General features: G+C 48.9%; 1 protein-coding gene across 12 annotated transcripts in view; it reads left to right on the forward strand.

Annotated features, from left to right (window-relative positions):
• LOC120982266 (NACHT, LRR and PYD domains-containing protein 12-like) overlaps positions 1–15,911 on the forward strand; it is a 116,618-nt gene that overhangs the window by 42,785 nt on the left and 57,922 nt on the right. For 7 of the 12 annotated variants that reach the window (XM_040412289.1, XM_040412288.1, XM_040412292.1 and 4 more), the window contains one exon: positions 13,733–13,903. The exons of 3 other annotated variants lie outside the window; for them this stretch is intronic. In XM_040412289.1, coding sequence (XP_040268223.1) covers positions 13,733–13,903 — 171 coding nt within the window. Of the gene's footprint in view, positions 1–13,732; positions 13,904–14,064; positions 14,098–15,911 lie in introns of all 12 variants that reach the window. 2 more of the 12 variants (XM_040412290.1, XM_040412293.1) reach the window with 1 other exon arrangement.

Below are 15,911 nucleotides of genomic sequence, written 5' to 3' on the forward strand. Positions count from 1 at the left end.
GAGCAGTGTGCCAGGAGCATCCCTGCAAAAGGGTGCTCCTGCGGAGCTTAGCGGACAGCTGGATCTCCATACGTGGGTGAGCACGATGCCAATGCGGCTCAGGGCACCATGCACATGGTGTTTCACTACAGGTTTTTCTCAGTCCGCGTCAGGTGGCCACTAGCCTGCCCACGGAGAGAACCAGAGAACTGGTATGAGAATGGATTTGCTGCCCAAATCCGATGAGTCACTCTGCAAAGTCGGACATATTTTTTAAACACATTATTCAAAAGTGTTGGGTAACACACAAGAGGAGACATTGGTTCCGCCACCTTGTGGAAGAACGATGAGAATACCTAGCATTTTAATCAGGTGTGAACCAAGCAATGTGCCTCGATAGCATGACAAATTTTACAAGGTTTTCCAGGTCTACTTTTCTGAGGTTCTCATTTATTTTTGAACATTTCAAATGGCTTTTTGAGCATTTACAATGTGAAAGTATAAATGGTGAAACATTTGACTATGTTTAAACACTAGTACTATGTCACTTTTTTCATATTTCTCGCAGTGGGTAAATGGGTGGTTGATGACCTGAAACTTTGGCACAACCCTAAGAGAGGGGCAGAAAGCATTATCTCTTTGGCCCCCGGGCTGCGGTTGGATTTGTCTCATCCTTATCCAAGGCATGACCGGGGACCATTATTTAGGAGCTGCGGTTTGGCCCATACTGACGGGTTGCAGGTTTGGTGCCAGCCCGATACCTGGGTGTCAGAAACCACCCTGATATAGTTTACTTTGCCCTCAAGCTTGCCCTCAGTCAAGATGGTGGATTATGTGTTTCCTGGTTGCCATCTCACTTCCTGTTTCTGTTTCAGAAACCACCCTGATATAGTTTACTTTGCCCTCAAGTTTGCCCTCAGTCAAGATGGTGGATTATGTGTTTCCTGGTTGCCATCTCACTTCCTGTTCCTTTTTAAACTGGCCAGACCTTCCTGTCTTTGCTAGAGTATTGTGTTTGGCTTTTTAGTCCGCAATCCTCTTGCTGGAACTCACTCCTCCGTGTGTTCTGTGCCCTAGCGGTTCTCCCTGCTACCTCCTGTTGCCGACCCGGACTGTCCTTGGACCTTCGTATCTGCTTGCCGCCTGACCTGACCTTCTGCTCGTCTACCTTTCCTGCCAGATTGACGCCTGCCCTGACTTCTGCTAATCCTGACCTCGGTTCTCGTCTACAGACTCTGCCTCATCTGTGCGGGGCACAACAACGTGGGTTCTTCTACATCCGTACTATATATATATTCTGCTCCCAAGTCCTGGCCATCGGATTCAAGTTCTGTTGCACCAGTATCGTGACAAAATACTCTAGCCACCATGGATTCCGCCGGGACTGGATCTGTAGAGACCCATATTAAGCAGTTGCAGACTGCGGTATCTAGTATGCACGTGGAGTTGCAATCCTTAAAGAAGAAATACAATGCCTTTGAGAGCCAGACCGGCCACAGCATTCAATTTTATGGACTATTCCTTTGCAAGGAAACATGGGGTAAAGATTCATAAAAAAACTCTCACCTATGATTATGGAAACAGTGGATGGTACCCCTTTAAATTCGGGCCCTGTAGATCAAGAAACGGAACCCCTCGACATCTGTATAACACCACAACATCACGAAGTTCTATCGTTTCTTTTGATCTCCTCTCCTCATTTTCCTGTTATCCTAGGCTTGCCCTGGTTACAGGCACAGAACCCCGACATCAACTGGGAGACCAAAGAGATAACGTTTCCAGGGAAGGATGCTGTGTCAACAAAACAGTCAGAACAAGGGGGGGAAGCCACATCCCAGAACGATAAGGTGATGGAACTACCCCTCATATATCAGGATTTTATGGACGTTGGTGATAAACAAAAGGCAGACAAACTTCCCCCACATCGACCCTATGACTGTCCCATAGAATTGCTCCCTGGTGCTTCCATCCACTTCGGGAATATCTACCCCTTGGCAGGTCCGGAACTGAAGGCCCTCAAGGAGTATATAGAAGAGAATCTGGCTAAAGGGTTTATCCGTCCCTCCTCCTCATCAGCAGGGGCTCCTTGTCACGGCCATGGCTATGACCGTGACTCTTCAACCGCATGCGATTGTCAGCGGTTTAGTTTTGTTGTCAATCACAGGTGAGGGCAGTGGTATTTGCCTCACCTGTGGTTGCCGCTGACAACGCTTGCTTGTGGCAGCTTTCCTGCTGTGCATGCAGTTGCACCTAGCAACCCCTATGTTAGGTGTGTGTGTATTGTGTTCACTGTGTTGTTTGTCTGTGTGCACTCTGTGTAGTGTGTTGTGTGCACTGACACTTTTCCTACACTGTGGTTGCCCGTGGCAACGTTTGGCTGTCTGTACATGTGGTGGCAGTGTCCCGGCCTCTGGGCTATTCCCCAGGACACTGTTGCCACCCATGTCGTGGCCAGCGGCAACAACCACAGTGGGTTGCTACTGTTGGACACTTTGCCTTTAATGTTGTGTTTTCCCTTCCCGGGTGTTGGAAGGGTTAACTTCCTTCCCAGTGTGTGTGTGTGTCACTGGGTGTGTCCGACTGTGGGGTGTGGCTTCCTGGCCTATATAGCCTCACTGTTAGCATGGCTCTGTGGGTTGTTTCAGCCATGCTTGCTGGAGCAGCCTCCTGTGTTACTATCTGCCAGTGGGAGCCACCCCTGTGGTCATAAAGATATTGTCCTTATGTTTATGTCTGCTGTGTGTTGATGTTGTATGTTATGTTCTATTGGGACCTTTCTATGTGTTTGGTGCAGCTTACGGTTCTGGATTCCTGTTTGCGCAGGGATCCAGTCAGCAAGGCTGTGACAGGTTGGTGGAACTAATAGTTCGCCTGTCATTCCCGTAAGGCTGTATGAGTTCCCCTTTTCCCAACAGCTTGGCCATTGAGACTCCTGCTCCTCTGTGCCTAGGAGGAGTAGGTCGTCTTACCCTGACTCCTAGCGCAGGGACCGGACGGAGGGTGATTTTAGGTATCCGAGGTTCTTGCGCATGGGTCCTCCTACCTTTAAGGTCGGCCCATGCAGTTAGGAGTTAGGGTCAGGGTAGGGATGCTGTAGGAGGTGACCTGCTCCCTATCCTGTTCTCCTGGACGAGTAGGCCTACAGCACATGGCAGCGCACGGCTGAGGATTTCCCCCATCCTCAGCCGTGACACTCCTATATTCTTTGTCAAAAAGAAGGATGGGTCTCTAAGATCATGTATTGACTACCGCGAACTCAATAAAATCACAATTAAGAATCGCTACCCCCTACCACTAATCCCAGAATTATTGTAGAGTACGTCACGCCAAATTTTTCTCAAAGTTAGACCTACGAGGCGCCTATAACTTGGTCCGTATCAGATCGGGAGATGAATGGAAGACAGCATTTAGATCACGGTACGGACACTTCGAATACCTCGTCATGCCTTTTGGTCTTTGCAACGCTCCAGCCACCTTTCAACACCTGGCCAACGACATTTTCAGGGATCTTCTGGACCAATTTGTAGTAGTCTATCTGGATGACATTCTGATAGAATTGAGCGAACACCAGGATGTTCGGGTTCGAGAAGTTCGAACCCGATCCGAACTTCGTCCCGAACCCGAACCCCATTGAAGTCAATGGGGACCCGAACTTTTGGGCACTAAAAAGGCTGTAAAACAGCCCAGGAAAGAGCTAGAGGGCTGCAAAAGGCAGCAACATGTAGGTAAATCCCCTGCAAACAAATGTGGATAGGGGAATGAATTAAAATTAAAATAAAAAAAAATAAAAATGAACCAATATCAATTGGACAGAGGTCCCATAGCAGAGAATCTGGCTTCACGTCAGCAGAGAATCAGTCTCTTCATGCCATAGCAAAGAATCTGGCTTCATGTCAGCAGAGAATCAGTCTCTTCATGCCATAGCAGAGAATCTGGCTTCATGTCAGCGCAGAATCAGTCTTCATGTCATAGCAGAGAATCAGGTTTCACGTCACCCACCACTGGAACAGGCCACTGTCACACATTTAGGCCCAGGCACCCAGGCAGAGGAGAGAGGTCCCGTAACAGAGAATCTGGCCTTATGTCAGCGCAGAATCTGTCTTCATGTCATAGCAGAGAATCAGGCTTCACGTCACCCACCACTGGAACAGGCCACTGTCACACATTTAGGCCCAGGCACCCAGGCAGAGGAGAGAGGTCCCGTAACAGAGAATCTGGCCTTATGTCAGCGCAGAATCTGTATTCATGTCATAGCAGAGAATCAGGCTTCACGTCACCCACCACTGGAACAGGCCACTGTCACACATTTAGGCCCCGGCACCCAGACAGAAGAGAGGTTCATTCAACTTTGGGTTGCCCCGCAATATAATGGTAAAATGAAATTAAAAATAGTATTGAATGAGGAAGTGCCCTGGAGTAGAATAATATATTGTTAAGGGGAGGTAGTTAATATCTAATCTGCACAAGGTCCTGTGGGATCCATGCCTGGTTCATTTTTATGAACGTCAGCTTGTCCACATTGGCTGTAGACAGGCGGCTGCGTTTGTCTGTAATGACGCCCCCTGCCGTGCTGAATACACGTTCAGACAAAACGCTGGCCGCCGGGCAGGCCAGCACCTCCAAGGCATAAAAGGCTAGCTCTGGCCACGTGGACAATTTGGAGACCCAGAAGTTGAATGGGGCCGAACCATCAGTCAGTACGTGGAGGGGTGTGCACAGGTACTGTTCCACCATGTTAGTGAAATGTTGCCTCCTGCTAACACGTTCCGTATCAGGTGGTGGTGCACTTAGCTGTGGCGTGTTGACAAAACTTTTCCACATCTCTGCCATGCTAACCCTGACCTCAGAGGAGCTGGGCGTGACACAGCTGCGTTGGCGACCTCTTGCTCCTCCTCTGCCTTCGCCTTGGGCTTCCACTGGTTCCCCCGTGACATTTGGGAATGCTCTCAGTAGCGCGTCTACCAACGTGCGCTTGTACTCGCGCATCTTCCTATCACGCTCCAGTGTAGGAAGTAAGGTGGGCACATTGTCTTTGTACCGGGGATCCAGCAGGGTGGCAACCCAGTAGTCCGCACACGTTAAAATCTGGGCAACTCTGCTGTCGTTGCGCAGGCACTGCAGCATGTAGTCGCTCATGTGTGCCAGGCTGCCCAGAGGTAAGGACAAGCTTTCCTCTGTGGGAGGCGTATCGTCATCGTCCTGTGTTTCCCCCCAGCCACGCACCAGTGATGGGCCCGAGCTGCTTTGGGTGCCACCCCGCTGTGAACATGCTTCATCCTCATCCTCCTCCACCTCCTCCTCATCCTCGTCCTCCTCGTCCTCCAGTAGTGGGCCCTGTCTGGCCACATTTGTACCTGGCCTCTGGTGTTGCAAAAAACCTCCCTCTGAGTCACTTCGAAGAGACTGGCCTGAAAGTGCTAAAAATGACCCCTCTTCCTCCTGGGCCACCTCCTCTTCCATCATCGCCCTAAGTGTTTTCTCAAGGAGACATAGAAGTGGTATTTGTAACGCTGATAACGGCGTCATCGCCACTGGCCATGTTGGTGGAGTACTCGAAACAGCGCAACAGGGCACACAGGTCTCGCATGGAGGCACAGTCATTGGTGGTGAAGTGGGTCTGATCCACAGTGCGACTGACCCGTGCGTGCTGCAGCTGAAACTCCACTATGGCCTGCTGCTGCTCGCACAGTCTGTCCAGCATATGCAAGGTGGAGTTCCACCTGGTGGGCAGGTCGCATATGAGGCGGTGAGCGGGAAGGCCGAAGTTACGCTGTAGCGCAGACAGGCGAGCAGCGGCCCGCACTTTATGCAGCAGCTCTGACATGTCGGGGTAGTTGCGAATGAACTTCTGCACCACCAAATTCAGCACATGCGCCAGGCAAGGGATGTGCGTCAAACCGGCTAGTCCCAGAGCTGCAACGAGATTTCGCCCATTATCGCACACCACCAGGCCGGGCTTGAGGCTCACCGGCAGCAACCACTCGTTGGTCTGTTGTTCTATACCCCGCCACAACTCCTGTGCGGTGTGGGGCCTGTCCCCCAAACATATGAGTTTCAGAATGGCCTGCTGACGTTTACCCTGTGCTGTGCTGAAGTTGGTGGTGAAGGTGTGTGGCTGACTGGATGAGCAGGTGGAAGAAGAGGAGGAGGAAGCTGAGTAGGAGGAGGAGGAGACAGGAGGCAAAGAATGTTGCCCTGCGATCCTCGGCGGCGGAAGGACGTGCGCCAAACAGCTCTCCGCCTGGGGCCCAGCCGCCACTACATTTACCCAGTGTGCAGTTAGGGAGATATAGCGTCCCTGGCCGTGCTTACTGGTCCACGTATCTGTGGTTAGGTGGACCTTGCCACAGATGGCGTTGCGCAGTGCACACTTGATTTTATCGGACACTTGTTTGTGCAGGGAAGGCACGGCTCTCTTGGAGAAGTAGTGGCGGCTGGGAACAACATACTGTGGGACAGTTAGTGACATGAGCTGTTTGAAGCTGTGTGTGTCCACCAGCCTAAATGACAGCATTTCATAGGCCAGTAGTTTAGAAATGCTGGCATTCAGGGCCAGGGATCGAGGGTGGCTAGGTGGGAATTTACGCTTTCTCTCAAATGTTTGTGAGATGGAGAGCTGAACGCTGCCGTGTGACATGGTTGAGATGCTTGGTGACACAGGTGGTGGTGTTGGTGGTACATCCCATGTTTGCTGAGCGGCAGGTGCCAACGTTCCTCCAGAGGCGGAGGAAGAGGCCGAGGCCGAGGCAGCAGCAGCAGCAGAAGAGGTAGCAGGGGGAGCCTGAGTGACTTCCTTGTTTTTAAGGTGTTTACTCCACTGCAGTTCATGCTTTGCATGCAGGTGCCTGGTCATGCAGGTTGTGCTAAGGTTCAGAACGTTAATGCCTCGCTTCAGGCTCTGATGGCACAGCGTGCAAACCACTCGGGTCTTGTCGTCAGCACATTGTTTGAAGAAGTGCCATGCCAGGGAACTCCTTGAAGCTGCCTTTGGGGTGCTCGGTCCCAGATGGCGGCGGTCAGTAGCAGGCGGAGTCTCTTGGCAGCGGGTGTTCTGATTTTGCCCACTGCTCCCTCTTTTGCTACGCTGTTGGCTCGGTCTCACCACTGCCTCTTCCTCCGAACTGTGAAAGTCAGTGGCACGACCTTCATTCCATGTGGGGTCTAGGACCTCATCGTCCCCTGCATCGTCTTCCACCCAGTCTTGATCCCTGACCTCCTGTTCAGTCTGCACACTGCAGAAAGACGCAGCAGTTGGCACCTGTGTTTCGTAATCATCAGAGACGTGCTGAGGTGGTATTCCCATGTCCTCATCATCAGGAAAAATAAGTGGTTGTGCGTTAGTGCATTCTATCTCTTCCACCCCTGGGGAAGGGCTAGGTGGATGCCCTTGGGAAACCCTGGCAGCAGAGTCTTCAAACAGCATAAGAGACTGCTGCATAACTTGAGGCTCAGACAGTTTCCCTGATATGCATGGGGGTGATGTGACAGACCGATGGGCTTGGTTTTCATGCGCCATCTGTGCGCTTTCTGCAGAAGACTGGGTGGGAGATAATGTGAACGTGCTGGATCCACTGTCGGCCACCCAATTGACTAATGCCTGTACCTGCTCAGGCCTTACCATCCTTAGAACGGCATTGGGCCCCACCAAATATCGCTGTAATTTTCTGCTGGCTACTGGGACCTGAGGTAGTTGGTTCACTAGGACGTGTGGCTGTGGCAGAACGGCCACGTCCTCTCCCAGCACCAGAGGGTCCACTAACACCACCACGACCATGTCCACGTCCGCGTCCCTTATTAGATGTTTTCCTCTTGTTCCCGTTCACCACAATTTTGAGAGTGGCAAATTTGGGAATGCTTTTTCAACCCAGAACAAAAAGTGTGCTTTTACGGTCAATACAAATAACTTGACCAGCTAAAACAGTACAGATTTGGTTGAATAGAAATGTCAGGTCTATTTTTTAGGCGCTGGGTGACAGGCTCAACTTGCCCCTGATGTAATATATGGCCAAAAAATAACCACACTGTTGATGGTTAAATGCACTTGGGTGACACAGGCTCAGCCTGCACCAGATGTAGTATATGGCCAAAAAATAATCAGACTGTTGATGGTTAAATGCACTTGGGTGACACAGGCTCAGCCTGCACCAGATGTAGTATATGGCCAAAAAATAACCAGACTGTTGATGGTTAAATGCACTTCGGTGACACAGGCTCAGCCTGCAGCTGATGTAGGATATAGCACAAAATAACCACACTATCGATGGTTAAATACACTTGGTGATAGCTCGTGCTGACGCACCACAAGTCACAAAATGGCCGCCGATCACCCCAGAAAAAAAGTGATCTAAAAACGCTCTGGGCAGCCTCAAAAAAGTGAGCAAGTCAATAATAGCACTTCAATGATCTACAGCTGCAGATCGATCACAGAATGAAGTCTTTTGGAGGAGTTAATCTGCCTAATCTCGCCCTAACGTCGCAGCTGCAACCTCTCCCTATACTGATCATAGCAGAGTGACGTGCGGCGCTACGTGACTCCAGCTTAAATAGAGGCTGGGTCACATGGTGCACTGGCCAATCACAGCCATGCCAATAGTAGGCATGGCTGTGATGGCCTCTTGGGCCAAGTAGTATGACGCTTGTTGATTGGCTGCTTTGCAGCCTTTCAAAAAGCGCCAAGAAAGCGCCGAACACCGAACCCAAACCCGGAATTTTACGAAAATGTTCGGGTTCGGGTCCGTGTCACGGACACCCCAAAATTCGGTACGAACCCGAACTATACAGTTCGGGTTCGCTCATCCCTACATTCTGATCTTCTCTAACTCAACAGAAGAACATCAGCAACATGTAAGACTCGTTATGGAACGTCTTAGGAAAAATAAATTTTATATCAAACTTCAAAAGTGTGAGTTTCATCGAACTGAAATCCAATTTCTCGGCTACATAATTTCACCCCAAGGGTTACACATGGACCCCAACAAGATTAGAGGTATAGTGGACTGGCCTGTCCCCAGTAACTTAAAAGAGGTCCAACGCTTTATAGGCTTTGCCAATTTTTACAGACGCTTTATCAAAAAAAATTTAACAATAGTCGCCCCAATTACACAACTAACCAGGAAAACAAAAAATGAATTTGTTTGGTCACCTGAAGCGCAAGAATCCTTTTGTTAAAGACCAGGTTCACCACAGCCCCTGTATTGGTTCACCCCAACCCGGAACTGGCGTTCATCGTGGAAGTAGATGCTTCAGATTCTGCTATAGGAGCCATTTTATCACAGAGAACAGGAGACAAGGGGTTGTTACACCCTTGCGCTTTCTTCTCCCAACGTCTATCTCTGGCTGAGAAAAACTACGACATGGGAAACAAAGAACTACTGGCTATTATAGCAGCTTTTAAAGAATGGAGACATCACCTTCAAGGAGCCTCACAGCCAATAATAGTCCTCACCGACCATCGCAACTTGGAGTTCGTTAGATCAGCCAAATGTCTATCTCCTCGCCAGGCCCGTTGGACTCTTTTTTTTTTTTTTTTTAAACCAATTCAACTTCGTGATTTCATACAGGCCGGGTTCTCGAAATGGCAAGGCAGATGCCTTATCCAGAATTTTTTCCAAAGATGCTGTGTCTACGACTCCACCTAAAACCATCATTCCAGAGTCTAGATTCGTGGGGGTAATCCTTAATAAGGACTTACTTGAAGAAATCAAAGAAGCCTATGTCACTGACTCCCTCCTGGCGGAACCACCCGATGATCTGTAATTAATATACAAAAACAGGGTGTGGACTCATGGACAACAGTTATATATACCCGAGGTTATAAGACTTAAGGTTCTAAGACTAGTCCATGACTCTAAGGTCGCAGGTCACAGGGGTGTGCAGAAGACTCAGGAATTTTTATCTTGTTTCTTTTGGTGGCCTAATTCTCGACAGGATGTGAAAAAATATGTCCTGTCATGTGATACTTGTGCTAGATGCAAGACTCCACGCTCTCTCCCAGTAGGGTTACTACAGCCCTTGCCGGTCCCCTCCCGTCCTTGGGGTTCCATTTCCATGGACTTTATTGTGGATCTCAGATAGGTGGTATAAGGTACTAACCACTGAAAATAACTGTGATCATCATGAACCTCCTGACGAAGCTGAGGCGAAACGCGCGTCGGGGTTTCCAGCCTGTCCTGTGCCTGCTGTCTCTGCCCTCCATCATGTCTTTTGGTATGTTATGATTGTTTCCATCAGCTGTCTATATGTGTGGTGTATGTATAGCCTTCACTTGATGGTTTTGATGTATGGAGATGCAGTTATCAGAGCATCTAGATAGATATTACTTTATTCCCTATTGCCACCTGTATACTACCAGGGGCTTTACATCTATATACCCCTATAGCGGCTATGCAATGGAGTGATGATCGCAGTTATTTTCAGTGGTTAGTACCTTATACCACCTATCTGCGAATCACCCCAAGGCATACTATACATACATCTGACATGTGTTCCATCTTTTTGGTGGGTTTTTGAGACACCGGCCAGGGGACTATGGCATCTAGCTTTCTTTGCTGATTTTTCCGGATACATCTTTTTTGTGTAATCTTTTATAATTGTGTAATTACGATTCATTTGTAACTCAATAAAGTATATTTTTGAACATATTGGGCATGCTATGGTTGTTTTTTAGCAACATTTTTTAGGTTTATATGATTGGTTTCCCGCTTGCCCTACCCATGGCATTATAGTGAGGCCTTTTTTCTTTTGGTTCTTTATTGTGGATCTACCTACATCCAAGGGACAGAATACAATCTTAGTAGTGGTAGACCGTCTCACTAAGGCTGCACACTTCATTGCATGTAATGGCCTACCATCTGCTAAAGAAACTGCAGACCTTATAATACAAAATGTGTTTCGTCTACATGAGGTGCCAGATGAAGTTGTCTCGGATCGTGGAGTACAGTTTACTTCAAAGTTTTGGCGCAGTATTGCACATCTTTGGAAATCGATATCAATCTATCAACCGCCTTTTATCCTCAGTCTAATGGACAGACCGAACGCACAAAAACAGACTTTGGAACAATACCTTCGATGTTATATCTGTCATCTGTCTGTCTCCTCACTGGTCGTCTCCCTTATTCATATCCCCTTCCCACGCCAGAATCATTTCCGTATCTGTTAACCCACGGGCTGAAAAAGTGTCCTCTTTGTCAGACCTTTAAAGATAACATAGACATAGCGCAGACCCACTAGTAGAGTTAAAATAATACACTTTATTCTACTTACTGTCATGGTGCGGTTCATTGTGACAGTTTTGGCCTTGAAGGCTGGCTGCAGGCCCTCTCGCGTACTGGCTACAGGCTGAATCCTGTGTATGCTGGTGGCTTGGGGCTGCGTGCTGGCTGCGATGTCATGTGTGAACTATGCCCGTAATTGTGTGCACTCCCCGTGTCTGCATCTCCGTGCAGTTCTTGTCACTGGTGCCGTGTAGGCTGGCTGCAAGCTCTCTCGCATACTGGCTGCAGGCTGACACCTGTGTATGCTGGTTGTTTGTGGCTGTGTGCTGGATGCGGTTTTGTGTGTCAACTTTGGCCTGTGTTTGTGGTTTTTGTATCCATGTCTCTGTGGTTCCTGTCACCGGTGCCGTGAAAGCTGGCTGCATGCGCTTTTTGTACTGGCTGTGAGTGTTCCCATGTATGCTGGTTCTGCGTGCCAGCTGCGGCCTTGTGTGAAAACAGGTTCTGAGTATGGATGCATGTCTGTTTGTATCACAGTGTGGTTCTGTTCCTTGTTGCTGTGTAGGCTGGCTGCCTGTAACCTCGTACTGGCTACAGTTTATCCTCTGTATGCTGGTTGTTGTTTGGGTGTGCTGGCTGCAGCATTCTGTGTCTGGTGTGAACTGTCACTTGTGATTGTATGTTTGGTGCTTCTGGTTCTGATGGGGTTAACATTCCCTGCTCTGTTCCTGGGTGTGGCTTATCAGGTGCCCCTGCTTAACCAGCTATATCTATCTGTAAGCTGTGGGGCTTGTGATCAGTCTATCTTCTGCCTTGCTGGGTGTAGCCCCTTTCTGCTGACCCAGGGGGGTTTGCCATCTGCCCTTGTTTGTGGTATCGCCTGGTAATGCATCGATGTTGCTTTGTCTGTTCTTCTGTACCTGTCCTGTGATGTTGTTGATGTTGTATCCCTGTCCTTGCCTTTTTTCTGTACCTGTTCTCTGTCTGGATCCACACTGTTCCATGTCTAGCCTAGCAGTGCTCTAACTGCATCTGATAGCCTGGCAGTGCTAAACTGCTTCTGATCCTGTTCATGTCGAGCCTGCTTCTGACCTAGTCCGTTCCTTATCTGTCCTGCAGTGCCTTACTGCTTCTGTTCCTGTTTCTCTCCTGCCTTCGTGAGAGGGTCCCTGGGTTCTCCGGAGGGAGGATCTCTAGTCAGTGTGCAGCTCTGCCTGAGACCGCCCACCATGCTTCCATTCCGCTTGGTGTCCAGGCATCTGTGCTGGTTCCCGTTTGTCTTGTTGTCTGATCCATGTCCTGTGTTTGTGTTCCAGTTCAGTTGTCTGTTTCCGCTGGTGGTTGCACCAGCGTGGTTCTTGGCAGGTAGGGGCCAAGTGTACGGGACCTTCCTGAAGGTGTGACCAGTGAGCCCTCGGCCCAGTTCATCCCCACCACCAGGGGCTCTGTGAAGAACGGGTCTCACTGGCTCCTCGCCCCCTGGGTTTTGCCTCTGGTCTGCCGTTGCACTTGGTTCTGTGGTAGTGCTACCACTATTGCCTAACCTGCTTGTCCTGTATTAATGTCATGTTCCTTTATTACATGTGTAATAAAGTACTCTGTTGGTCCCTGGTATGTTTCCACCCTTGTCCTGTTTGCTAAATGTCCCGGAGGTCTGCCTGGCCTCCGGTATGTGACACTTACAGGATCATGCACATGGTATCACGTGTAAAACAAACTCCTGCCTGACCTAGGTTTTGCTCCACTTCATCAGGGGTGTCTGCTTCCTTTTGGAGCTCCTGGCATCACTACTGTGAGGGGGCACATATCTGGGCATATTGTGAGGGGGCACATATCTGGGCATAATCTGTGAAGGGGGCACAATGCTCACATAAGTACTGTTGAGTGGGAGAATAATTACTATGTGGGGGCATTTAGGGGATTTGGTGGGATTAGATGTTGAGTTATGTTTTGGGCGCAGTTAGAGGTATGGGCGAAGTTGGGAGGTATGAGGTTTGTTGTGACCTCCCCCTCCCTGTGCAACTTTGTGGAAATTTAGGCACAAGCACGTTTTCATGGGAATCATGATGATTATTGGGAGTGTAAATGTGTCCTTACTGGGGGCCGTGTAACTGCCCAGAGCAGCATGAGCTGTAAATATGGCCCTGACTCCACAACTTTCATACATGGTCTTAAAGGACCCAGAGAAGAAGATACATATTTAATGTGGTTTTAAGGTTACACAAATTAGACATAACCCCACTATTGACGCTTACAGCTTTGTATAGTCATCTAAGGAGGTTCTGAGGGCAGTGTAATTCTGATCTGTGACCCGTGTGTCCATCCTGGCACAAGACTCTCCAACATCACAGATTAAAGCCTGCTGGAAAGCCTGCCCTGAAGACCATGCCCCAAATGTATGCAGATCACTGGCCGCACAAACTAAATGCCAACAATCTCCACGAGTTCCTCTAATCACCTGTAACAAAGGTAAAATCTACAGATTTTATACTAACGCTCTGTGGATGCCTCACCCACATCTCCTCTTCTTTTTCTTACAGTTTGGGTAATAATGGTCTACCAGACACTTCCTGCATCCAGTTGGCATCTGGAATAAGGAATAACCCGTCCCTGAAGAAAGTTCACCTGTCTAGTAACAGACTGTCTGGTCCTCACTTCAGTGACTTGATGGAAGCTCTGTCCAGTCCGGACTGCAGGATAGAGGAATTAGAGTGAGTATAAGAGCTGTGTACAGGACTGAGACATGTGGGGCACAAGTTATACATGGATTTTACTCTATTTTTTGCTCCTCACCATTGTTATGTCTATGAGATAAACTGCTGACTGTTCCTTGATTTGTGATGTCTCTACTAATGTCTGACTGACGCACCAGGTCCAGTCCGGCCTGCAGGATAGAGAAATTACAGTGAGTATAAGATATGTGTACAGGACTGAGACATGTGGGGCATAAGTTATACATTGATTTTATTCTATTTTGTACTCTGCGCCATAGCCCCATGTCTGTTTCCTTTTTGTCTCTCCTGTCTAAACCCCCCCCCCCCCCCCCCCCAATCCTTCCTGGTCTCTTAATGACCCACTATTAATGATCCATAAAGTGTTCTCCTTTATCAAAACACACTTAGTAGAACACTTTACTATCAATGCCCCTTCAGTCTCTTCACTATCTCTCATAAAACAATACTTTGCAAATGGACACTCAAGCAGTGAGAACGTGAATAAAAAGTCTCCCAATCTGAAGTCCTGGCAAAGGCAAGCCCCTCTGAATACACCCACCAAGCTCTCTCTCACCCACAGACAGAGCTCAATCTTTGCCTCTCCGATACTGTTGAATGATGGTCCCATTAGAAATATTATACCCTAAACAATAAGCCGTTCACCCATCCTGCTAGGACACTTCAATCAACCTCATCATCCGGGCCCTTTTACAAACTCTGCACTATTCAAGGCACAATAACCATTATTCCTGAAAAAAACTTCCTATACCACCTCTATTCACAACCACACAACTCTCCACCTACACTGACCAAAAATATAAATGCAACACTTTCGGTTTTGCTCCCATTTTGCATGAGCTGAACTCAAAGATCTAAAACATTTTCTACATACAGAAAAGACCCATTACTCTCAAATATTGTTCACAAATCTGTCTAAATCTGTGTTAGTGAGCACTTCTCCTTTGCCAAGATATTCCATCCCACCTCACAGGTGTCGCATATCAAGGTGCTGATTAGACAGCATGAATATTACACAGGTGTGCCTTAGACTGCCCACAATAAAAAGCCACTCTGAAATGTGCAGTTTGATCACAAAGCACAATGCCACATATGTTGCAACGTTTGAGGGAGCGTGCAATTGGCATGCTGACTGCAGGCATGTCTACCAGAGCTGGTGAAGGTCTGTCGCTGACCGGATGAGGAGGTGGTAGAAGAGGAGGAGGAAACAGAGTAGGAAGAGGAGGCAAAGACTGATGCCCTACGATCCTTGGCGGCGGAAGGACGTGCACCAAACAGCTCTCCGTCTGGGGCCCAGCCGCCACTACATTTACCCAGTGTGCAGTTAGGGAGATATAGCGTCCCTGGCCGTGCTTACTGGTCCACATATCTGTGTTTAGGTGAACCTTGCCACAGATGGCGTTGCGCAGTGCACACTTGATTTTATCCGATACTTGGTTGTGCAGGGAGGGCATGGCTGTCCTGGAGAAGTAGTGGCGGCTGGGAACGACGTACTGTGGGACAGCAAGCGACATGAGCTGTTTGAAGCTGTCCGTCTCCACCAGCCTGAATGACAGCATTTCAAAGGCCAGTAGTTTAGAAATGCTGGCAATCAGGGCCAGGGATCGAGGGTGGCTAGGTGGAAATTTACGCTTTCTTTCAAAGGTTTGTGAGATGGAGAGCTGAACGCTTCCGTGTGACATGGTGGAGATGCTTGGTGACGGAGGTGGTGTTGTTGGTGGCACATCCTCTGTTTGCTGGGCGGCAGGTGCCAACTTTCCTCCAGAGGCGGAGGAAGAGGCCAAGGCAGCAGCAGAAGAGGGAGCAGGAGGGCTCTTTCTTGGTTTTGAAGGTGCTTACTCCACTGCAGCCCGTGTCTCGCATGTAGATGCCTGGTCATGCAGGTTGTGATAAGGTTCAGAACGTTAATGCCTCGCTTCAGGCTCTGATGGCACAGCATGCAAACCACTCGGGTCTTGTCGTCAGCACATTGTGTGAAGAAGTGCCA

The sequence above is a fragment of the Bufo bufo genome, chromosome 11 (assembly GCF_905171765.1).
Source record: "Bufo bufo chromosome 11, aBufBuf1.1, whole genome shotgun sequence".
In the NCBI taxonomy this organism is placed as follows: domain Eukaryota; kingdom Metazoa; phylum Chordata; class Amphibia; order Anura; family Bufonidae; genus Bufo; species Bufo bufo.